This window comes from Lepisma saccharinum, chromosome 1 (genome assembly GCF_977018435.1).
Source record: "Lepisma saccharinum chromosome 1, izLepSacc3.1, whole genome shotgun sequence".
NCBI classification, from domain to species: Eukaryota; Metazoa; Arthropoda; class Insecta; order Zygentoma; family Lepismatidae; genus Lepisma; species Lepisma saccharinum.
In genome coordinates this window covers 153281089-153307223 of record NC_139229.1, presented here as the reverse complement: position 1 = coordinate 153307223, position 26135 = coordinate 153281089, and the positions used below count along the sequence as shown (strand labels likewise).

Genomic DNA, 26135 nt, shown 5'->3' with positions numbered 1-26135 from the left:
TTGAAAAAAAATGACAAGTTTAATTCTCTACAAATTCTTTTCGTACACATTTTTGAATGGAAACAGAATTTGTAGCTGAGATACTACCATTCACTATTTCTATGCTGACTCCAAGAGTATTGTTTAAAAAAAAATTAAAAACTTCCATTTCATCATTATTTACAGCCTTATCCTAAAACCTATCCAGGAGAAAATAAAACATTTTTACACACAAATGAAATTGAGTGCATTTTTTAGATTTGAACATTAAAAAAACTGCACTTCGACTGACCACTGCAGAAATAAAACAGGTACTCCAATCAGATGTTACAGTGTATTTTTGAAAAGGCAATCTATACATTATGCAACAAATACTCAAAATAAGTAATACCTTTCAGGTAATTTCTCTTCTAATTCAGAATAAAAAAAGCCTGAACAGTAATGGATATTTTATATCATATACACTCAAGTGAACGCTCGCACACGTACTCACAAACATGCATGCACAAATTGTCAATCAACATTTTCTACACTACCAACATTTTTTTATTGCAGCATATTCACTGAGACGTTGCCCAGAGTGGTTTTATCGTCCTCAAACCTTCAGGGACGAGAAAAATCGTTCACCAACAATGGAGTTATATTAAAATAGCTGTACAACAAACATGCCTTTCTCAAATGCCAGACACGGCAAGCAAAAATCTGGAAAAAACACTGCTTTGCAATGTAAATGAGCAAAAGTAAATGCATTAAGAATCAGAGTCACAATCATCCACACACCTGCTTTACATATTTGAAAATTCAGCAGGCATTCTGTTTATACAGTATCTAGGGCAAATATTCAAACGTGCAATATTAAATCCCTGGAAATCTCCCTGTCTTGCCCTGATTTATATATATATTTATATATTTTCTTAAAATTTCACACAACATGCCATTGCTCTACACTTACTACATAAGTTTTAACACAAGTGTATCTCTTTTTTTTTTTTCTTTTTTTTTTTACAATACATCAATCAATCCATCAAATACCAAATTGAAGAGGTATCGGTACCAGGTGTAATGACAATTTGGTTTGTACAAAGACACACAGCCAACGTAAATTATTATTTTCTTTGTTACAGGTGGAAAGAACATTGTTAGTTGATAAAAGTTTCTTTGTATCCATCACTTGCCACTGCATTCCTTGTACTTAGGTCTTTTGCTTTCATAAAGAAAAAGTGACAACTGAATATTCTAAATATTTCGTTAAAATAAACGATGTCAAATTATCACAAACTTTATTCACAATTCACATTTGTACTGGATTCTCTTTCACCTATACCCACATTCCATGTAACCATTAATACTGCTTTCCATCCCCACTACTTTTGTGTGAATTTAACAAGTGCATGGTACAATAAGGATTGGTGCCTAAAATTTCTTCACTCCTGTGAAAACAAAATTGATTTTTCACTGTGTATGGGTTCACCTGTAGGCGGTATACAATTATTCCTTCAAGTCGAAACTTGTGGCAGTTCCAGCCAAGAATAGTCAACAACAAACGTGAGAATTGTGTATGTTCCCAGTTCCTGTTACTTTTAACAGAGCACTGTAACTGAGATCCAAATGGTTTGTCAATTCAATTAGTTTAAATCCCATGCAGGAGGAAAGTGAGACAGCTGCACAAATCCTAAGTCAACATCACTATCCATGTCTTCACGACCACCTCGCCTCCGTCGTTGATGTTGCCTAGGAGGGGGAAAACATCATGTCTTCCAGTTCATGCTTCCTTGAGGGAGAGAACGGGAGGGAATCATGTCCAGCAGGTATTGCCGTTGCAAGTCGGCAGCCTGTCGCTGCAGCTCGACCAAGTTTGCGGCGGCCGCTGCAACGGGTCCCTTGCCGCCTGCGGCTTGTGCCATCGCCAGCTGATATGGATAGAAGAGAGGCGAGAATGGAAGCATGTGCGCAGGTAGCGGTTGATGCTGTGGCAGACGCAGCAGCTGCTGATGGGCAGCCTGTAGGGCTCCTGCTGGGTGAGCAGAAAATTTCGATTCTGAAAGTTTCGGGAGCTGAGCTGCGGCCGCTGCTGCAGCAGCCAGTGGGTGCTCTCGAGGAGTGGGAGGAGTTGGTGGAGGTGGGGGAACTGGTGTTGGTGTTGGAGGAGGTATCACTGGTGCAGGGGGAGTGGGAGCATGGTGTATGGTTGCTGTTGGAGTGGCTGATTTGGGGATGGGTTCTGGCTGTGGAGAAACAGAATTTGAAACTTGTGCCATTCGCTGTTCAATTTCTTGTTCTTGTTGCAATGCTTTCACAAATGCAGTTTTAAGTCGATTAGTGTGCTCAGCTTTGAGGGCCTTTTTCACATTAGTTGTTACACACTGCTCACATATCACCTTAGGCTCCTTTCCTGTAACATAAAAAAAAATATTATGAACACACAAAAATTGAAATTCACATCAAAAATTGGCACCAAAACATATATTAAAACTTAATTAAAGGATACAGTACAGGAAACATGTGGGTTTTCAAAATTAGCTTCTGGATATATGTTTTTCTGAACTTGGAACCTTATGCGAGAAAGACAGTAGTATTGCTCGAAACTATGGACAAATTTCTAATCGCCACGAAGCTCAGTCATTAGGGTGTCTGACTACCACGCGAGAGACCCAGGTTCGAACCCTGGTGAGGGAGAACCGGGATTTTTTCCACCTGTTCAAGTGGCTCCGGCACCCACCCAGCGTCGTATAAAGTGGGTACCTGGAGGAAACTCTGGGGGGGAGGGTAAAGCCAGCCAGGGCCATGGTGCTGATCACATCACCCCTCATTCAGCCATTATCAAGAAAGTGTGGGGGGAGGGTAAGGCCAGCCAGGGCCATGGTGCTAATCACATCACCCCCTCGTTCGGAAATCATCAAGAAAGTGTGGGGCCCTAACTCCACACCCCTATATGCCTTCATGGCATGATGTAAAGCACAGGGGAGACTTTTTTTATTATCTCTTTATTTAACTTACACTTTGAATGACAGGCACAAAGTCAAATATTGCACGAGAAATACATAAATTACATATGTACATAACAATTGAATTTTGGAGGTTAATTGTTTGCAATTATGTTAATTTAAGATAGTATTTCTTGTAAATGTTGGGGCAGTGCAAAGCAGAAAAACTTTCTCTGCGATTGTGTAATTTCAACTTGGGCAGACATACAATTCTCTCTTAAAGACCTTAGTTCTTAATAATATGAATTTTTCTTTGTGAAATATCATGCTTTATTCACATCAATGCCTGTGGAAAAATGAAACTAGTTGTTTGACTTTCTCTGCCCAAATATTCATAATATTTACAGTAGCAATGAAAGATGTTATGTGTACTGCAGAACATGTCTTTCACAGAATAACACATTCTGCACAAATAATGAATTCTTAAATTAAAGGACATTATGGTCAGTATTGGCTCAACTGAAAAATTGATTTCAGCACTGATACCAGCCAAAACTTGTGAAAGGTTCCTTCAAATTGTGTAAAAATGACAACTGACTTGTTTGGTTACATAAAAAAATTATGTTCATTAGCTGTGTTGTGTCAAGAGAATCTGTAAATACAGACAATTAAAATGCTTCAATATAATTCTGGAAATCACCTGGAACATCCTTGTACCACAAGCTGTCCCATGAAACTTTAGCGCGAACATGAAGCAGTGTATATTTGCTCAGTGCATTTGTCTCTGTGACCACCAGCATCCCACCTGTGAGGACATGTTCACACAATCAGCCAGTTACTTAAAGACCACCTCATATCAGCTCTCTAAACCTTACACTTCCATGAACAAAATGTGGAGGAAGGAATGATGCTCAGGTTGCTGGAAATCAATTATGTATTTATTGATTGATTTGTTGTTTTAAGTCCACTTTATGCACGGCTAATCGGTACTGGAGTTACAGTTTAAAGTGGGATCCGAACCACTATGGGCCTCCACCAGGTATCGAACCAGGGACACCTTGATTGCAAAGAGACAACGTCACCACTGTGCAGTCGAAGAGGCCCAATTATGTATTTGGAAATGCAATGAATTTCAGAAGTTGGTCAGTTGTAGCGAGTAGTGCATGAAATTATCAATTTACAACTTAAATGTCAGTCCCCTAGGCATCTGGAGTGATATACCATCTAAATTATCTAAAATGTAAGAGTAAACACAATCTTACTTCTTAGAATATTGAAATTGGTGAAAATTGAACAGAAGTGGAATAAGAGCTTAATTTTAATTTTCTTCTAACGTAACTCTCTATTTCTTGTTTTTCCATGGATGAGAAAGATTCAGAGATTTCACTCAGAAATAAATTTAGCCTGTCATTTTCAACCTTATAATCATGGTAAGATCAATGCAAGAAAATGGGGAGCTGGCATGACCTCTGTTTGAAGCTGGGGACCATCCTTGGGAACAACAGCAGTGGCCATTGCCAGAGAAGCAACACCGGTCTTCAACCCTTAAAACTCCATGCCTGGAGTATACGGTTTATGTGAAGAGTGGCCTGGTGGTGGAAGTGTGCATCATATTCAGAAACCCGGAAATGATCAGATAAACATGAATACACTTTTCAAATTTAGGAGAATTAAAACTAAACACTCCACCTCACATTAAAGACACTGGCCAATTTGCATTTTGCTATGCCTGAGTTTTCAACTCCAAGAGACAATGCTACTCTATTTTCTGTAAAAATGAAAACTAACTTGGCAGCTGTTGTACTGTACCTTTTGCTGGATTCTTCTCCCACTTCCACACTGGTGTAAAGTCTGTGTCACACTGTGAGCACTGGAAGGCATCTGGAGGTGGTGGAGTCTTTACATCCTTTGTTATGTAATCCACTACATGCTCCAAACCCAACAGGTAGATAAATTCCGTGTTCGAGGGGTTCGGGATGAAATGCATCTCTGGTGGTGGTGGTTTTGGTGGAGGTATCTGGAAGATAAAAACAATAATGAACATTACCATAGTTGGCATATCAAAACTACATCAAATAAGAATAAACATTGGGAAACAATACAAATATTTGCCAAAACCCATTGAGTATTGACATGAAATTTACAAATAGTGTACTGATCCAATATAAAATGATGCCCACACTGTATCTTTTTAAAATTTTCCACCAAACATACCTGTAAGTGTGATTACATGTATTAACACTATTAAAAATAGAACTATGCCAAGCCTGAGCAATATGGCCAATTTCTAAAACATTCATGCAAATTTCAAATCTGCAGATCTTGAACAGAACAGCGGAAAAGTTGCATCCCATCCAATCTCATTGATATATGTTAGGCTCAGAGTTTAAAACAGAGAATGATTAGGAAAAAACACTTATGTTTGAGTTTGTGCCAGGAAAAAGCAGCTAAATATCTTACCTGCAACAATGTCTTCTCCAGTTGCTTTCGCAAGGCTAGTTTTGCTGCAGCCTGTCTTTGTGCTGGCGTCTGGTTTTCTTCCACCCTCGGCCTCTCCTACAAATAAGCCATTGTATTAATATACAATACTTTCTAAGCATGTTAATGGGTTTTATAAAACAGACATTTCCTTTTAAAAATGAATAAGTTTACACAGTAATAATGTGCATAAAAAAATACCAAACCAGTTTCATTAAAATAATTCAAATTTTTATGAGAAAGCTTAGTTGTCTTCTTATTGTATGGATAAAAGTAGCCATTTAAATAAATAGGTGGGATTATCTAAACATTAAATCCTTCTTTATGTCAAAATGAAAAATTAAAGTAACCCACTTATATATTACACAGTAGCCAACTAACTTTTGAAGGAAGCCAGAAGCACCCCCACATGATAATATGGTGAGTTTTATGCAAAAGGAAGAGTAAATAAGAGCTTTCCAGAGGTACAAACATGAGTATGGATAAACTTCCAAAAGATTTTTGGGAGATGGAAGTTGTATCATTAAAAATATAAGTAGAGGGAGCTGGCAATACAATTGCTGGACATCTATCCATCAGGTAATACATGAAGCTCTGTCATAAAAGAAGTCTGCAACCACATGCTAATAATTTCATTCCACTTCCCTTACTTAATTCAAGTAAATGGCAAAAGCACCCCATACTCAAACTAGTGCCAAGATTTCTGAAACCTCAAAAAATATGCAAACTACAGGCTTCCCCATGGGCACTGCTTCCATGCCAGGATTTCAAATGCGGTGGTGGATCTATGTAAAGTGTATATATAAAAGCTCAGTATTTCATTGGCTAGCCATGATCTGGCCAAAAAGTTAACAAAGGCCCATGTAACTTCAACACAAACACCATCTAGGAACAGAAGTTACCACACATAATATCGTATTATTGTACCAAAAAAAAATATGATAAATCTACTTTTATGTATCACTTGCAACAACTTAAATAGCTTACCATTAATATCAGTGTATATTAACTTAACATACATACATAATTTAGCATGCAGGTTAACATTTATTGGAACAATGAAACAAGCAGTCATGTGAAACTACTACAGATCATTCCCACCATTTGTTAGTTGTGCTATGTATTAATATTACAGTCTTTGACATGTACATGGTAGTACCAAAAATAATGCTTTTTGGTTCACAATTAATTCACTGCAGCACATATAATAATGTGTACTGAATTTTGGACACTTATGACCAACAAGGACTCAAACCTGGAACATTTGGTAGAAAAACCACAAGTCAATTGTTCAATGCTAATGAAGTGCTAATTTGCAATTAACAAGAAGCTTCTGATGAGATATTTCTTTCACAAGATCAAATGTTAAACCCTTTTATTTATTAAGTAACTTACGCTATTGTATTTACTACATGCAACTATTCTACCTCCATAGGGTAATTGTGATAATGATGATTAAAGGAATTTAATAAAGAAGCAAATGCAATTAAATATCTGTACCATAGCTGGGAAGCAAACCCAGTATTGGAACCTACTGTCATCAACTATCTGCTTCTAAAATGCAGAAGCTCTCATTACAAGTTTACAAGAAACAATTTAAATATCCATATTGCTCTTGCAAGTTGCCACTTTTCACAGCCATTTTCAGCTTTTAAATTATTATGGTGATTCAAAAGTTCTCACACTCTTATAAACAAACTTTTATACAAATATTCATTCTTGGATATAAATGTTACAAATAGCTATAATCTTGGCCTATCTGTTAATTCTGATTCTACCACACCAGGACAGGCTGATTTGAATGTCACAGACTCATGGACTCCATCCTCCACCTCCTCCGAATCACCTTCCTTGCAGAAATTGGATCAGGGAACAGATATTGTGGAAATCTGATGGCACGAGGTCAAGGTTGAACACAGCACAACTTCAATCCACCCCTTATCCAGCCAATTGAGCCTGAATCACTCTGAACGTTGCTCTTAACAGTTATCACAGTAGAGCTTTCGATCGATCAGTGGTGGATAGTGAGTATGCAGAATGTCAAACAACCGATCTAGTTGTTCAGTGTAGAGGTTGTCATTCAAGGCCCAGCAATCTGGAATCAGCTCTGAGCTTACTAGGCCCCCAACTACCATCTAATCAAGCTGCAAATACTTATTTTCTAAAATGTCATATTCCTTTGTGCTTGCTATTCCATCATTTCATGAAATTTTCTCGAGATTATCTCCTGTGGAAGCTGAGCTATTGTGGGTGGCAAACAATAGTAGATGCTAAGCCCAAGCTCAGTACACACTCTTGTAACTGCTGGTTACTACCTCTTGTTTAACAGCTTGAAGCAATGCCTGCACCACAGTCTGACCTCTACGCTGGTATTACTGTACTTGAAGAGCCAGAACCATTCTGCTGCAGTGGATTTGCAGATCATTTCAAGACATTGTCACACATTATTTTGGCTGCCACACATGTACTAAAACTCTACTTTCAATATTGTCAAAAAATACTTCCAAATCAATTTTTTTTCCCCAGCAATATTAAAATTCCCGAAAATGTCCAATTAGACTGAAGTTCTGGTAAACTAATCTACCAACTTGTAGCTGTATAGCATGATATGATATAAATGCTGCATGTTCTTGTTATATCAAGACAACAGTAATAAGAGAAATATGAATGTTGTGTGTCCAATCACCCTTGTAATGTGCTACTTTATTCGATGTATGCTGATTCTAAATTCAGCAATGAAGAAATTACACATTCTTTTTGGTACACTGCCTGTACATTCTTTCTACTATATAATTTTAATGGTTCTGAAAAACTAAGGCATTATACCAATGACTCCTGGAATTCACAATTAACCAATAAACAGTTTATGTAAATGAAAAAGGGCATGAATAAATTATAACTAAAATGAGTTTCAAGACTAGCTAGATTCATGCTTCTAGAATCATGTTATCCCCATGTTTTTAAATATCTTAAAGCATCAAAAATAACTACACAGTTCATCTTAAGAAAATCACAGCAGATACACTACATTTCAATAAATATATGCACAATAGCTACAATGTAAAAAATAAATGATACCCTGGGCTCAAAAAGAGGATAGAACCACAACAAATAAAATAAACCAGATATAACACTGAATCTATTGAACTGCCAAATCAAGCACATCAATATACAAATGTGCCATACCTGTTCCTGTATCTGGGGCATTGGAGTACTAACTGTACTCTTGTTCTCCACATTTCCTAGAAGCTGGCATACAGAAAAATTATCTATTACTACTACTATCAGAGTATTCCGAGTTATTTATGCAACAAGTACTGTTCTACAAAAAACAGTTTGAAAACTGTAAAATGAGACTGACACGAAACCAAACAGCTGTAGAAATCAACTTCAAGAACAAATGCCTACACAGTGCAAGTTGTTGGAACTTCCACTGGAGGTCACATTTCACACATTATATTATTATTTCAGTTTATTTTTCTTCTGAAATCAACAATTGCCAAACTGTTCAAGTTCCAGTTTGTTTTAAGTCCACTTTATGTTCAGATAGGCGAAGTGGAACTGGACCTACAATCTAAAGGGGGATCTGAATCACTGTGCAAGGGGCCTCCACCATCCTTCCAACTCAGATCCCTTGATTGCAAGCCGACAACATTACAACTATGCCATCTCTCATCATATCAGTCTCATTCTCCTATCATCATTATGCATATAATATACTTGACTTTTATCTGGGAATCAAGGTAAAAATATTTTACACAAGCAACAATCAAAATAATTTCTACAGGTCTACACTGCGAGTGTGACCATACAACAAAATGACAATTTTACATTTCTCCCCATTATATCCTAAACTACTATGGTTTCAATAAAGTAACATGTAATAACATTTTCCCAGATCTTTAGCAGCACCCCCCCCCCCCCCACCGTCTGAAAAACATAATGAAGGTTCTATTATAAACCATCAACCATATTCAGTGCAGCACACAAAACTGAACATAAGGAGAATGCTAGTAAATGATACAATTAATTGCTCATTACAAAGTCCCTCGACCTCACTTTCTTTTCTATCAAAAATAAAAGTTTGTTAAGAGAAAGTGACAGAATTTTTACCTCTTTCAAGTGTTTCATTATATATGAAGAGTAGTTTACAAAAAACAAGAATAGGTTCCATTAAATATTTCCATCTATTCTTCATTACGACATTGTCTTCATACCTTCGAAAGTATTTAAAAGAAACAAAATGATACCAATACTGTGCCAAAATAATTACACAGCTTAACCTGACATACTGGATAATCTTTCTCAGCAAGAATATTTGTAAAATTGCCCAAAGGGGAAGAGAAAACGAAAGCATCTTACCTGCTGGGGAGGCATCGTGGGGGTCGAGGGTGAGTGGTGAGACTCCTTCGGTGTGCGATCCATTCTTTCCTGAGAACCCATGTTGTAACCCATCACAACATTGGGTGGTGTTGTAACTGGTGGACGACCACTTAAGAAACCAGGAGCACCTGAAAACAAAACAAGCAAATGTTATTAAAAAACACAGTGTATCTTGCCACACATGGGGTGAAGGAGGTTACTGATAAATTAGCTTGCTTGTTCTATATTAACGACTAATCAAGCTTGCTAATGGCTAGAACCTATTATCGAAATTTGAAATTATACAACTCATATCGTACCTCTGAACCATTTGCACCACTGGGTGCAATGTAACTTGGTTGTTACAGCTGCTGTATTTGCATCTCTGCAGAAGAGCAATTTCATAGTTACAAACATAAAATGTTAAAACACTGTGTATTCTTCAAACTAATTATATGAAAGCTTTGATTCACGAAGTTGGTACTGTATGTATTTTACACAGATAGTTTCAAACATTATCTAGTCACAGTCATTATCTTTAAGTCAGTCACATGTAACATGACTGACTTAAATGAACCTGAGAATTAGACATTTCGGTGTCACTTTTCATGGAAATACCAATAGAAAGCTTATTTGTTTCATTACATTACGTAGCATCAACGTTTATATACATTCATCAGTACCTTTCTTGAATTTGAACATAACCTGTTACAATCTTCTTTTCTATTTTCACCATACAGATGTTGTCAGGATCAATCAACAGTGGTCAATAAATCCGTCAAGGTGTGGTTCAGCAAGCTGTGAAATACGTGTGGCTGATTCACAGATACAGCTCTGTAAAGATGTCTTTAGTTTTGAAATGAAAAGCACATAGTTAATTTGCATGGTCTCTTAAATCTAGAATTAACAAACTCCCTTTCTTCCAATACAATTCAGTTCTGTGGGGGAAATGACAGATTTATTCAACACACAACTGCATCTTTAGACTGAAGACTTCTTGCAATTGCCCACATATTTTCATATAGATGTCGTACCATATATATTCATTGCTTCAAATATGATAAAATGAATATACATAATATATTCCTGTGTTAAAAATCAGGAAAAATACCTTTAAAAAACGTAGAAAGTTTTAAGTACACTCCTGTTCAGATAAAGTGACACATACTTCAACTGTTCAATCCTATAAAGTGTACCACTTTGGATGAAAAGGAGTGTACTTACATGTATAAAGAGCTTCAAGTCCAAATCTCCCTTCAAACATTTCAGAAGTGTTCATTCTTCGGGGATACTCAGGAATTAAAGACATGATAAACCCTTTTTTAACCATTTTAACTCTTTTTCCTGGAAAGAACCGAAAACTGTTTTGAAACTTTGGAATGAAGATTTTTAACTTGAACCACTTGTACCACTTTCTCTCTTTCTCTTTATACATAAAAGTTTTTTCGAATGTGTCAGGATAAAAATGCAAGAAACCACAAAAATTAAAAGCCTCAAGAGGGTATCATATCAGTACTTTGGGAATATACTTCCCTGACACCAGGATGCAGGAAAATACCCCAGAAGAGGTAAAATGGCTCTACTGGATCCATGCTGTTCCTACGACATTGATGTTTGTACAACATATAATAAACTTGCATAATTGTATCTGCATGTTACTGGTTTATGAGCTCTGATGACATTTGTAAAAGCTAAGGCAAAAAATGTATAATCTGCTTACCTCGTAATAGTGACTGCTGAGCCATGAGGATGTTGGGAATCCCTGTGTTTGTACCACGACCTTGTTGAGGAGCCATCAGCAACGGAGGAGGCGCATGGAGATTCTGAGCCCTTGCTGGTGGAGGCTGCTGTTCAAAGAAGAAGAAATTCATCTGCAATCAGTTCTTTCTACGGGGAGAATCTATTGTGTACAGGGTGGTTGGTTTGTTCCTTTGGGTCTGTTTTTAAGTTCGCTTTATGCACAGAAAGGCTAATCGAGACTGGACTTACAGCTTAAAGTGGGATCCGAACCACCATGCGCTTTCACTGAGCATCGAACCAGAGACCTCTTGATTACAAGGTGATGGCCTTACCATGGAAAATGCATAACTAACATTACATCATTGGTAAGGCCATAGGTCTGCTGGTCTATTCTAGCAGCAACACAATATTCAGGTTTCATTCCAGGACAAATTCCATACATTTCAAGGCTGAATTTATTTATGTAAACAATTCCTCTTCTGCCAACCTCCATGGTGGAGTGGTTAGAACAATGTGCTACAATGTCCCAGATTTGAATTCTGACCTGGCCATGGGTATCCTTTGTGAGTGTTCTTCCATCACTGAATATCATCACTCATCCTCATCTTCACGTTAGACAAAAGTGGCAGAGAAGCAAAGCAAAATAAACCAAATCAATCAACTACCAACAATCATTCTTCCTTATTTTGGAGAATATTTAAAAATCTATAGAAATCACCCTCATATTATAGCTATATATATAACTCGAAATACAAATAGTACCATGGAAATAAGTCATTTTTGTTCAAAAATTGCTCATGTATAAAAATAGTTATGGAGAATGAAAGACATGGTAGCAAATTGATAGAGTGAAAGGTGAAAGGAAGTAAGTATGTACTAGGGATGGCCAAATCTGGATTCTTTACTATCCAGAATCCGGATAGTAAAATTTCAGAATCAGATTTTAAATTTTCTGGAATCTGGATATTTTCGACCATCTCTAGTATGTACTCACACATCCATTTTTTTTAATGGTGGCAGTGACCACCTAGATAAAATGGTTTTGCAGATATGTGAGCATTTCCTTTGACTATATTAAAAGTAGTTATGCTTATATGCAAGTACCCATTTAATTTTGCCTATTCTACCATCACATGTATAATTTACACAGTACACTTATGACTACTTCACAGCAGCTGTTTGGAAAGATATTGCAGTGTAGTTAATATTTCGCATTCAATAATGAAATTCATGCACAATTCATGTTTAATTCATAGTGCTAACACCACCAAAAAACTTAAATAATTTCAAGAATGTGAATAGTAGGCCTTTTAAATCTTTTAAATATTTAAAACACCTGTACTTGGCCCATTAAATCTTTTAAATATTTAAAACACCTGTACATCATATTTCCTAGACTATGGTATACATGCATCTCGCTTTAAAAGATTTGCTGGTACAAGTGGAAAAAACAGAACACAGAACGAAAAGAAACCCAACTCACCCCTTTTAGCAACGGTGGTATGATGTTAGGGCTGGGTTGCTTGTTCTGATTGGCTCTGACTAGAGGGGGAGGTGCCTGCTGCTGAGGAGGTGGGGGCAGTTTCCCTGTAGGTGGAACCTTTGTTGATGGTGGGGGCTGCGTTGTCGTCACAACAGCTATGTTCTCCTTCATCTGCTGCGATTGACGAAGCTTCTTCAACAGCACCAGCTTCATCTCTTCGTTCCTAAGCTCCTCTTTCAACTTCTTTATTAACTGCTCACGTTCTGCCAATTCTTCCTTTGACAATTCCTGTAATGTCAAGGAAAAAATTATTTCAAGAAGCACATTTCCAAACAGGGATAAGCTGGTGTGTAATTTCTGTTGATACTACAGTACCAATACAGCTAAACAATTCTACAGTTTCAATATAAAATTGAAAAAGTACCTTGAAGAACATGAATGGTTCATTAGTCCTTAATTAACGTCCATAACTAGGGGAATGCAATTGGTTTTACCTTTGAAAAACAAACCTGCTTATTTTGACTTCAAGTGCACAAAACCAGGTTGTATGAATTAAGTATATGTTAATATTCATAAAAATAACAAAAAATGGCAGATTTTTCACTAAACTACAGGCTATTTATAGATATATATCTGATCAGTAAAATTATTGATAATCTTTACCAATAAACCGATACAACTATATTGGCTGACACTAACCAGTTAATCTGTCCCATCCTGGTTTCCCGATATATTTTGTTTAAAGATCCGGGATCGCTTTAAAATTGTAAGTTGGTAAACCAAAATATATCATATGCATGTTTATTGAATCTGTTAAAGCTGCTACATTATTTGAGCCATGGTTGTATATGAGAGAATAATTTAATGGGTTAAATCCTTGTTTAGTAAACATTCTGCGTTCATCATATCAATGTAGCAAGACTGCAAAATAAATCAGTAATGTTGTTTCAAATGGTTTTTTTTTAAATTATACCTTTATAATTTATCCTTACCTCCGAATGTTTCTGCATCCCATTTTCAGCACTGATGTAAAATTTTGCAAATATGCATAATTTATAATCATTTTGGTGGTAACTTTTCATTCACAGATCAAAATTAGATTGCTCAAAACTTAATGGTAATATAAAATTCAATTAAAGCAATATTGTTTCATAAAATAAGACCAACGAACATACATATAACAACAATATTTTCATTCATTGTGTTTACAAGAAATAATTATAGCTTTAATGTAACTTGGCTAATAATCAAGAACCTTTTCCATTTTTAATCTACATTATTTGAGGCATTATTTGAGTCCATGTCATTACTTCAGAGAAAACTGCTTATTGCAACATAATGTTTACCACAATAAAATAGGGCTAAAAACAATTCACTATATATAAATAAAAAATAGTCAAATATATCCCATCTAAATAAAGTCCAATGACTGTAATAGAGGACCTCCACCCCCTCTTGAGCATGCAATGACTTCTCGGTTACCACTTATTTGCTAAGTAAGTCAAGTTTCAAATAAATTTCAAGTTGATTCTGTTATGTTTAAATTTAGTTTAACTTTGTTTGCACTGTATATTTAAGGCCAAAATATGAAAGCACTGCCTCCAGCTGCAAGAAAGGCCATGTTTTAAGTGTTTCAACTTACATACACACTCGTATGAAAAAACTGTTTACAAACAATCAACATTTGCTGCATGTAGGACAATCAGTTTAATATTACCTAACTTTTACAGATTTTGAAAACATCTCTACCACATTCCTTGAATTTTTCAGAAAGAACCCAAAACTTTCAGTGGTAGTACATTGCAACAACCATTTCATTCACTTGGCCATTGATCAGTCATGTTGTTGGTGTTGACATGCGAAGGGAACATATACTATAATAATACGTACTTTTATTGGTGGAAGAGGTGGCATTTCTCCCTCATCGCTATCACTATCAAATCCATTGGTAAATCCATTCACTCGGGGTTCCTCGTCCGACAAGAGAACAACATCGGGGCTTTCAGCGTAACTTCGTTCTATCCTAGGCCGCAGATTCCTCCGTGGGTACATATCTGAAAATTCTTTTACAGTGTGAGCTATGATATCCTGCCTGAGAAAATTAGATTCGCCACCTCTTCCCATTTCTTCCATATCGTGAACACTGTGTAGAGGCCGTGATAAGTCTTGAGGTAAGTCGCTCGTCTCCTTTGCAAGGTCTGGATCTCTCTCCTTCCTGCAAGCAAACATGAATTTCATTCTGAAAAAAATGTGACATTTATAACCGCTTCATATACCCATAATAACATTTCACTTGAGGATAATAATGTAGTATGTTAGATGTTGTTTGAGTCAGGAGACAATAAGTCACTTTTGGGACATTTTGAAAAACATGCAATTCGTACCACACACATCATATCCTAGAAAACAACCTTTCATCTTGTACTGCCCCTTGAGTTTACCACATCTAGCTGGCCTGCCTGAATAATTCCATAGCAACAGCAATTTTATCCGACTATAACAAGGAAAATGTTAGATGGGCAGCGATACTTGTGTTAATGATAACAGAATAAATAAATCTTCAAATAATAATAAAAAAACAACAATTAATTGTGGTACAGAAGGTTCAAAATTACTGTATCTGAAGACACCTGTTAAGAATTATATTCTAACTTATCACTCAACTTTGCAAGCAATTCTCGCAGTTATAATTTAAACTGTTATTGAAGTGGCCTGTATACAAGGCCTAGGTGACAACTATGTGATAACTCGGAGAAAAACTGCGAGTGATAACCAGGGAAAGGATTTATATGTAAATACATATTCATGTATGAAGCTGAAATCATTTATATTTTGTATTATGTTTTCACATCATGGCATGTATACTTGAAAAATATATATATATATATACCGGGTGTCCCAGAAGTCTTTCCCTGAGTACAAACTTTATTCATATCCGCTATATGCAAGGTAGAGATGTGAAAGTGGTGCCAAAATGTTGGAAAACTAAACAAGTTTATTTGTTGCAGGTTTCAGTGATGTGGCTGTAGTGTAGCAGCGTCAGTGCCAAGGAATCTGGAATTAATGCTCTTGACATCGGGTGGCATCTTTCTATACAATGTTTCTTGGACTTGACAGGATTTGAGAATGAAGATAAATTCCATTTTTTAAATACAAACTTATTGATGGCAGATATTCTAGATGAAAGAATTCTGCACATTTGAAAGTTCCTCTGCACTGTTATTGGTGACCGGGTCTCGTGATACCAGAGGACATGCTGAGCATTTTCCTGATTTGTGAACATTTCTGGTTTCCTGAGCACTGACACTGCTAGACTACAGCCACGTTACTCAAACCTGCAACAAAAAAACTTGGTTAGTTTTCCAACATTTTGGCACCACTTTCACATCTCTACCTTGCATATAGCGGATATGAATAAAGTTTGTAATCGGGGAAAGACTTCTGGGACACGCGGTATATATATATATTCCATATTTGTACATATATTATGTTTTGGCTCATATTTTACATATTATTTCCATTTCAAAACGTCTCTCAACATATACTCCATATATATTGAAAGCAGTTTTAGTCAATATAAATCCATCTTAAGCGCCAACAGAAGGAAATTCACGTTCGAACACTTACAACAAAATTTTGTTATTCATAGTTTTGGAAACAGAAAATGAAAACACATTTTGTGTTGTATTACAGTTAATGCCAATGTAAGCATACTGTATTTTATGTGATAAAATACCATAAATCACCATAATGTGATTTAAAACTACACATAAATAAAGATTCCAGCAAAAATTTCAGAAATTATTAGCTCCTGGTTATATATACTTTGGTATTATAAACTACAGATGATGATTTTCTTTTTTGCTGCATTTTAATCTTGGTTTATAATGATTTTCTAAACAAAAATGAAACTATGCAAAAATTGCATCTTCTTACTTTACACAAATGAACTGCAAATTACGAGGATTAATAATCAGCTAAAATCAAGTATCTAGTGTTACCATAAATATTGACACAAGGTTTGCAATAAACTGACAGATGGCAAGAGATATTTTAATATCTCAATCATACGGATTATATTGATATTTTACAAACCCAAATCTCTATTTGAAATTACCACCTTTGGCATGCACAATATCCTTAAGTCTTCATGACCACTCGTCAGTTGAATTGCACAATGTATGTACAGGGAACTCTGCCTTCACAAGACAGCACTTTAGATGAATGCTCCTCTGAACTCTGGGAGCCTTATTAGCAGCCTTTTGTGAACTTCTCGCATATACAGTGGCCGCAATGGAAATCTTTACATGAGTAAAAAAAAAGCAACAAAAACAAGGAAAGTCTGATTCTTCTTTGTTTTATAGCGTTCAAAATTTCACAATTTTTTACTATCAATATTTTGTCATATTTCCATGAGCATCTACAACTGCTTGTAATATTCTGGACATTGAATCTGCCAAATTTTCAAAATAAGTTTTGTCCATTGTCACCCACAACTTCTTCAGCAGCTCTTGTAGCTCTGCAATGGTAGATGGTTGTTTTTCTTGAACCTCTTTCTTTAATTGATAAAATGCATTCTCAATTGGGTTTAAGTCAGGTGATTTACCAGGCCATTCAAGAACTTGTATGTTATTGTCATTCAACCACTTTGTAACAGATTTCTTCCTGTGAGCTGGCGCACCATCATGCATAAAGTAGTCATGAATTTTCCTGAATGTCAACATGTGTTCTTCCGATACTTTTTTGTAATGGTCCCCTGTCATGGTTACATTCTTGGGGGGGGGGGGGGGAATATAGCCCCCCTCTACCATAAATACCACTGAATGCACCCCATACCATCACACTAGCCGGATGTTTAACAGTTTTAACAGTTCGAACAAGTGTTCTCGGGTTACCAGCCAGGTTATATTGGAGTTAGCTTCCAATTTAACCTGGCTGGTAAACCGAGAACACTTGTTCGAATCACATCGCCAGGAAAGCTACAACTCCTAGTTTTAACAGTGTACCTCGGATCATACCACGACACATTTTTCGGTCTTCCCACAATTTTTGATACTGATCTAAGAAGTGTAAACGTGCATTCGTCAGAAAACATTACATCTCCCCAGTCTTCTGATGTCCAATGTCGATACTTTCTGCAGAAATTTAACCTTTTCGACTTCATAGTTGAGGTTACAAGCAGTTTCTTGGCAGAACGACGAGCTGGTAAGTGAGGTCTTTCTGTAGTATCGCGCGGATGGATACATCACTTAGCAGATCTGGATGCTTCTTCTTCAAATGTGCGGCCGTAATCGATGGATTTAATATAACTTCACATTTCAAAATCTTCTCGGTTCGTGGCGATGTTTTCTGGTTCCGTTCAGGGGTCACCACGCCAAGTGGTACACATGAAGCTGCTTTTTTAAGATCGTAAATAGCCTGTCTTGAAACTTGCAAATCAGCTGCAACACGAATCACAGACATACCTTGTTGAAGCAAAGTCAAGACACGAGTCGAGTCTTTCAACTTCTTCCTCTCCATTGTCTTCTTAGGCAGAAACAACGAAATGATGATACTGCACACTTCTGTAACACAGAGAAATTGTTTGCAATGGATACCACAACCAGGACTCCTTTTTCTCTGGTTCCCTTGTAAAGACTGTTAACCAAAGTATAACCACAACACTGTCGGCTGTTGTTCACTGAACAATCACACGATTATAGACACCTCCAGATGGCAGATAACCATGTAAAGATTTCCATTGTGGCGACTGTACAACCATTTTGAGAGTTGAAAGCCTCCTCAACAGTGAAAATATTTTCATCTTCACCCATTTATTGTGTCATGTTTCACTAAGTAGTTTGCCTTGCCTAGGGCAGTTTTTCACATTTTCAGTTTCAGTAAATCACCGTATAGTGTGACATACAAAACCTGTTTGTGAATTTAGGCTTCTGGAGAATTTGGAAAATATCTCTTATGCAGAGCAAATGACAACCTCATGACTTTTATAATTGCTCCAGTTCATCATGAAGGCTAACTCAAACAACTTCTCTCTCTCCTGCAGCTCAGCTAACCACGACTCCTGCAATGCTGTAGGATTTGGAAAGTTGCTTGCCTTTGCAAGCAAGTGTGCAGCCACTGTCAAACACTGTGATAGTATTTATGGTAGGATCAGAACTCTTAGTGACTGCAGATGGAATCTATAGTCATCCACTACCTCACAAAAACTGAACCCTTACATTTCGATAACATGCTCTCACCCATTCACTGTGAATAGAAATTATGACAAGACAGGTATTACATGAACAAAGTTTTTAAAGTTAAGACATGGTGAGCATCATTGTTTATCTGATCTTGCTCGTATTGTGAAAGCATTCTGCACTTACTTCACACTGAGATCCACCACTGCATCTTCGTCAACATCCATTTTCTCCATGTTGACAGAAGTCGTCAACTGCAAAGGTGGCTTTTTGCAGTTACAGTGCTAACAGACTCCTCGTCAGCCTGTGGGGAAACAATGCAGATATTCAATTTACAGGGCACTGTTAACCCCCCTCTCTACCTTTCCCTGAAATAAAATTGTAAATATGCCACTTACCAAAATGTATGTTAGTGCCATAAATATGTTTACAATACTGATGTAGTTAATCTCTACAAATGACTCAAACAGTACTTACTAATGCTGGCTACTTAGCTCTCTTATCAAGTCAAAAGTTATCATTAATGGGTCCAAAAAATATGAAGGTGTAACAATTATTCAACCGACAAATTTCAAATAAAATTGTGCTTTTTCACATATTCACATTTTTTCATATATACTTACATTTCTTCCACCTTACACTATAATCCCATACCTTAAGGCCTTTCTTCTTTCTTTTGGACTATTAATTGCACCATTTCATTGGAAAAGAAAGAATGTTAAAGTAATATGTGCACTCATGAATTAGTTATTAGTGCAATACTTTCCACACAATGTTTACATTATCAAGGTTCCTGTTCTTTTTGTGAAACCAAATTCCCTGACTTTTCCAAGTATCTTCAAATAACATTAAAAAATAACAAAAGCCAGAGGAAGATAGCAGCCATCCTGGCTGATGTACTACACACTGCTACAGCCTAAGGGATGTAATATTCTAAATTTGATGGGTGCTAAAAACTCTTGCACCTTGATTATGTATTACACACAGTCCTTCACACCATGTGGTTCTTTCTAGATAATAGTGTTCAAAATGTGTTCCATTACTAATGGACACCATGAATAAACAAGTTCCACAGGCTCCCTTCTGTAAATACGAAGACCTGAGAAACAAGGTACAAACAAAAAGAAGAGATGAAGTGGGCAGAGGCATAAGATTTTTGAATGCTACCAAAATTGCTTGAGCAAACCAAGCTCAGAGTTGAAAACTAAAGATTTTTTGTTTTTCTGAATTTTCCAGGCTATATGAAAACAGCAGGTATCAAGTAGTCCCAGGTTCAATATACATGGAGGCACAGTAATTCAGATCCAGTGACGTGCACTGAGGAGCAGCTAGTCTAGCAAATATAGATCAATCAATCTCACATCTCCAATTATTATCAAATCACACAGCCGCCCGAAGGAAAAGGGAAGATTTCTGGAAATGTAGAACTGAAAACATATAGTTTAGGTCGGAAAAACAAATCCTAACAGAAACATACACAAAAACGACTACACAACAGATTCTAAATTGCAAAATCTCTGAAAGAGGAGGTATTCATCATCGATCGCTCTCCTGAGAGCAAAAATTCAAATAGGACAAACTGAATTGGTGCTGATTTAGAATTTAGTTCCATGCTACAGATAAAAACGTGTCTGTATCGAGCATTTCAGACATCACCACTAACTCTAATGTTGCATGTGCTTATCATAACCGTTGGATTTTTCAATTAGCATTATCCAAAGATATAGTGGAAAATGATGTTTTTAGTCAAATTCATGCCATGTTCCACGCATTATTTCTTGGATGAACCCACGTTTTACCAAAAGTACTGGAAGAGAGTATTATTTTCCAAAAAGGTGGTTCAATTTGAGCAACAACAGTACAGGTTGTCACTTGAAGATAAGAATTACTGTAATACAAGAAACTTTGGTCATTTTAAAATCAAGAATTAGAGAAACATAACTCTCTTCTGTATTTTATGATGTACAACCAGAGTGACAATTAATGAACTATATGAAATAAAACGGAAATTAGTGACAAACGACGTAGTACACAAACTGTATTGCACATGTAAACAGCACTACAGACATTCAGATTTAGGTTATGACATGTTCGATATGTCTGCCATCTCTGGTGATGATGTGGGGCAGACGAACAGCAAAATTCTGCATGACCCGCTGAAGTGTCGAAACATCGATGACCTCCTGAATGGCAGTTTTCAGCTCGGCAATGGTTTTGGGGTTATTTCTGTACACCTTGTCCTTAACATAGCCTCCTTCCAGTGGCCTCTGGGTACCCCAGAGCCAGAATGCGGTCCCCAAAATACTCCTCCAGGACATTTTCACTTGCAAATGGCCGACATCAACACGTTGCGTGCGCATACGCATACGAATTCCCATCATGCCCTGTGGCCTGGCACGCAGTTTGGACGTCATCACGCGAACCGTTCAGAAATTATGACTGTTTTATTTCATATAGTTCATTAATTGTCACCCTGTATATGGTATGTTATACTGTTTATTTTTTACTAATATATGTAACCTGTTTTAGAAATGATGTGTCATTATAAAAGCTAGACTCTGAACATGTGATTCCATATACAAGTGCATAAAACTTGTTTTAAAGATAGTGTAAATCTCACTAATTTTATTATATAGTCTTTAAGAACATACTTTAAGCTTCAATTTGAAAAAAAAACATTGGCATGGTTAACTGCACTGCCTTATAAGGATAATGAAAATTTGGAGCGATTTTACAATACCGGGAATTTCTCCATTTTGTTTGAAATTTGGCATACTCACTAAATTAGGGCTCCTAATCACGAATCTGAAGTTAAAATTTGGCGCTCACGTGTCAAACTTGCAAAGTAAGAGGGTCAGTCATCGCACCCGACAATGCACAATTGCTCATTATTTATCACAAGATTTTCAGTTTCGAATACTTAAAAAACGGAATATATATATTCCTGATATTACTACGACCCTAAATTTTTTTAACTATGTTTCCTAACCTAACCACGCGCCAATGGTCCGTGGGTCTAGCCATAATTCAGGAATTTCTATACGTGAGCGCCAAATTTTAAGTGCAGATTCGTGATTAGGAGACCCAAATTAGTAAGTATCCGAAATTTCAAATAAATTGGAGAAATTCCCTGCATTGTTAAATTATACCGAAAATTTAGTAATGTGAGACACTGACACAAAAAATATTTGTATTATATACAATACATTTTTTTGCTGACTCTCAGTGCAAAAGAATCTTGGTGACAACTTTTTAAATGGAATATGCACACATCTATGAACTTTTAGAATAAATAATTCGAAGTAATATGTCGATATGACTCTGAGATACAACTTCTGTTAAGCACTGCAGCTACCTCCATGGCCTTGGCAATGATGATCTGTGTAAAATTCTGAAACTTTTTGCATGTATTCATACCTTCGTAGTATTAACAAATACACCAAGTTTCATTGAAATCTGGATCAGTGGTCGTCGTGGCCTGGGTGGTTTGACACAGAATCAGTCAGCTTATAGCTTTAATGAGCTCCTGTGCCGAAGCTGCTTTCTCTTATACTATTCTGATCATCGGCATGTGGTAAGCCATATCTAAACGCTCAGGTATATATCCATCACTGCATATGAAACTCTGGCATGGGGGGAGTAGCACTACTATCGCTAGGTTAATTTATGGTGAAGCCTGTAGTTTGCATATTTTCAGAGGTTTCAGAAAGCTTGGTGCTACTTATTTCAGATACCCAATGAACTAGCACTTTTTCCCCTTTCTGATAATATAAATCTGAGGTCCCAACACAGTAATGTAAATAATTTACATAGTGAGGATTATTATGAATTTTCTAATTACGTACTTAAAAATATTATTCATGAAATCTAACAACCTCTGACATACCTTATTAATTATATGATAACAGAGGGTACCTATCCAAATAATCTAAAAAATTCAGTTATAATATCCTTATATAAAAGTGGTGAATTAACATCTATAAATAATTATAGACATATATCACTAGTAACTATATTTTCTAAAATAACAAATATGTAACTACCTTGAAAGTAATAAGCTAATATCTGACAGTAAGTTTTGCTTCAGGCCAGGTCAATCAACAATAAATGCAGTTCAATGTCTGGTTAATGAAATAATAACTAGCTTTGAAGCTTGTGAAATAACTATGGTATTAAGGATATCGAATTGGCTCTGATCAAATCGGCACCAACTGATAAAGGTCAAAGAACAAGAATCTAACTTGCTTGAAGTCATAAGTGGTGTTCCCTAGGGATCAGTTCTGAAATCTTAACTGCTTCTAATACATATGAATGACCTCCCCAGCTGCTTGCCATATAAATAAAACCATCCTCTACGCAGACAATACATGCTGGAGATCTCAATATAGTGCAAAGTAAGAATAATGAAATAATAAGGATATCTACTCAATGGTTACATGAAAATGAACCCGTACTTAATAGTAATAAAACTCAAACCACGTATTTTTTCTTAAATAAAATAGGTGAAAATATAGAGCTATCCGTCAAATTGAAAGGTATTCCCTTTGATTCCAAACTTACATGCAATGTTCACACCAAACAACTATGTAGTAAATTATGTCATGTAATAATCCTACTCAGTAAATTGAAATTGTGTGTAAGTGACAATGTATAATTATAATACTAGAAGGAAGTATGACCTTGACTGTGAATTTCTTAAGACTATGCAAAACCCAAAATAGCTATAGATTACAGGTATGAAATTCTATAACAAACTACCTCAGCAGATAAGGTCACCGACCCTAAATAGTTTTCGTAAATGCATAAAGAAATGGCTAATAAATAATTGCATTTATAGCATAGAAGAATTTGAAGACAGGTTGTAATATAACCTAACTCACTGAACAATATATATTATTAACTATGGTGTATTTTTTTTGTAATAACAATGTATCCTGTACTATTGTATATTATATTTGTATGACACTGTCTACTGCAACTAGAGGTTGCTTAATGACAATAAAGCATTCTATTCTATAAAATTAGTCCCATTTTGTGACTGCTAATTTCAAGCAGTAATGCTAACCAATCCAACACAGGACTACATCTTATAAAACTATCTTCCATAGATTTGACCGACAGTGAAATGTTGGATGATGATCTTTTTGATGTACCTGGGTTATTTTGGCATTTCTGCATGTATTGCCGTTGCTGAACATGTACACAAAATTGTTTTTAAAAATTCGAAACAACCGAAAGTCATGAGCATGGTATTTTTTCACAAGTTAAAATGTCAGGATGAAATAGCTCTACAATTAATAGTTCCTGCAAGTTAAAACTGCTGAAATTACCCCAATTTATCTTATAAAGATTCCATTCCCCTCATACACTGTGTAAAAATCAGATCCTAACCATGGATGTGCAATTGACATCTATGATTCTATCATAAAGGTAAAAAGAATATAAAGTAAAATATGTAACAAAAAATTAGAAACATGTGGAGAAATGTCCCTTCTTCATAAATAGTTGATCCATCGTTAGATACACTAAAACATGACTGAATAAACTGGCTTGCATGTGCACACTGGCTGGCCTAAATAAGAGTGATTCTGATCTTAAATACTCACCATCGCAATAACACTGTTAACTGTTCTAATATAAAAATGTCAACTATATGGTGTTCCCTATAATTTAACATGCTTTTCCAACGGAACAAATCACACTGGCTGTGTTTCTAATTTGGTTTAGGCAACTGAAGAATCCATATGCACAGAGCTTTATTCCAATTATATAAAGCAAGTAGCTGTTCAATCTGGTAATCGCTACCTCGAAAAATGCATACAACCTACGAACGAAACCCTTTAATACGGTTTAGGTGCTGTCTGGTCATTAAAACTCTTCAGTTTCCAGTTGCAAATGGATTACGGGTCATTTGAGCCTAGCTTCATTAGTTAGCATTAATTAGACCACATTAAGAATATATAGTTCATACAAAACACACAATACTTTTCAATAAAAATAAAATAACTATCAACGGAAAAGACTTACATTTTTTGTTATCTTGCATTGAAATAAATCTTTAATTATTCAAAACCTAAAGGCCCTATGTTTTTTCGTCAGCATACAGCTACCACCATGTTTTCTTACTTCTTACAAGTAAGTCTTCATGCATGCAGTCACACCAAACACTTGTGTATTAATATTTTGATTCTTATTATGCTAATAATCATGGCTATGAACACACATAACTAAATATACTGTTTTTTTCACACAAATTCTGTTATCTACCACAATAATCACTTCACTCATCTGTCTCTCCCACAATTCACTGCGATATCATTGTATGAATGTCCGTCTGCGAGACGTTAATTGAGAAACAAAAAATCCCCTTCCTCTCAAGTCTAATCTGCAAAACAACTGAAACAACCTAATATCCACGTTCTACGTAAAAATGCGGTTTCAACGATACCCCACATGCAATAGTTTTTAATTACAAGTTGACATACCTGGGGGTCAATCAAGGACGTTCCAAATTTGTAAACTCCTGCCTGACAAATCGATTTCAAAAGTACCGACGAGGTGTTGATTCGAAACTCAAGAAACTCCAAGGTGTCCAGTTCTTCACTATTAATAACATTTTTATCACCACAGCATTACATCCTGACACACAAACTGTTTCCACGCTTGCAGAAAAAACGTGATTTTAACGAAAAAATTAACGCGTCCACGCAAAAATTAACAACTGCTCCAAAATGGCGTGCCCTTGTCTCTACTTGTGTATACTACGGGGCTTCCTTGTGTACAGCAAGGATTCCGTAAACAATATGTTTACTATAAACAAAGTCACGTGTCGTCTTGGGTCCTCTTCACTTAACTATCATAACTCCTATCAATGATAAGAAAACTACAATAGCTTGAGGAAATCTGTATAACATCCCCAGTTGCTATGGATACTCCGAGAGAAAGTGACGAGAAGTTGAAAGCCAGGTACAGATGAGCGACTGGTCGGGG

General features: G+C 36.2%; 1 protein-coding gene across 5 annotated transcripts; it reads right to left on the bottom strand.

The window, feature by feature from the left end:
* On the bottom strand, positions 1-26135 carry simj (transcriptional repressor p66-beta simjang). 5 transcript variants are annotated; one of them, XM_083140673.1, is made up of 10 exons: positions 25631-26135; positions 19332-19449; positions 14857-15181; positions 12967-13254; positions 11464-11587; positions 9744-9892; positions 8568-8630; positions 5364-5459; positions 4713-4920; positions 1-2371 (listed from the first exon to the last, which is right to left on the bottom strand). In XM_083140673.1, exons 2-10 carry the CDS (start codon positions 19379-19381, stop codon positions 1728-1730), a joined length of 1947 nt encoding a protein of 648 aa, XP_082996799.1. In that variant the 5' UTR covers positions 19382-19449; positions 25631-26135; the 3' UTR covers positions 1-1727. The 5 variants fall into 5 exon arrangements, with proteins under 5 accessions (XP_082996799.1, XP_082996779.1, XP_082996785.1 ...); XM_083140653.1 differs by having other exon boundaries at positions 11464-11590; positions 25631-26134; XM_083140659.1 differs by lacking the exon at positions 25631-26135 and adding an exon at positions 25173-25459 and having other exon boundaries at positions 11464-11590.

Bases quoted from the DNA above. Each gene is read 5' to 3' on its own strand.
- simj (XM_083140653.1), bottom strand. From the start codon at position 19,381: ATGGAGAAAATGGATGTTGACGAAGATGCAGTGGTGGATCTCAGTGTG. The intron at 11,591-12,966 runs GTGAGTTGGGTT...TTCTTTGAACAG, and splicing joins TACCACCGTTGCTAAAAGGG to CAGCCTCCACCAGCAAGGGC. The intron at 9,893-11,463 runs GTAAGCAGATTA...TTTTGTTTTCAG, and splicing joins TCAGCAGTCACTATTACGAG to GTGCTCCTGGTTTCTTAAGT.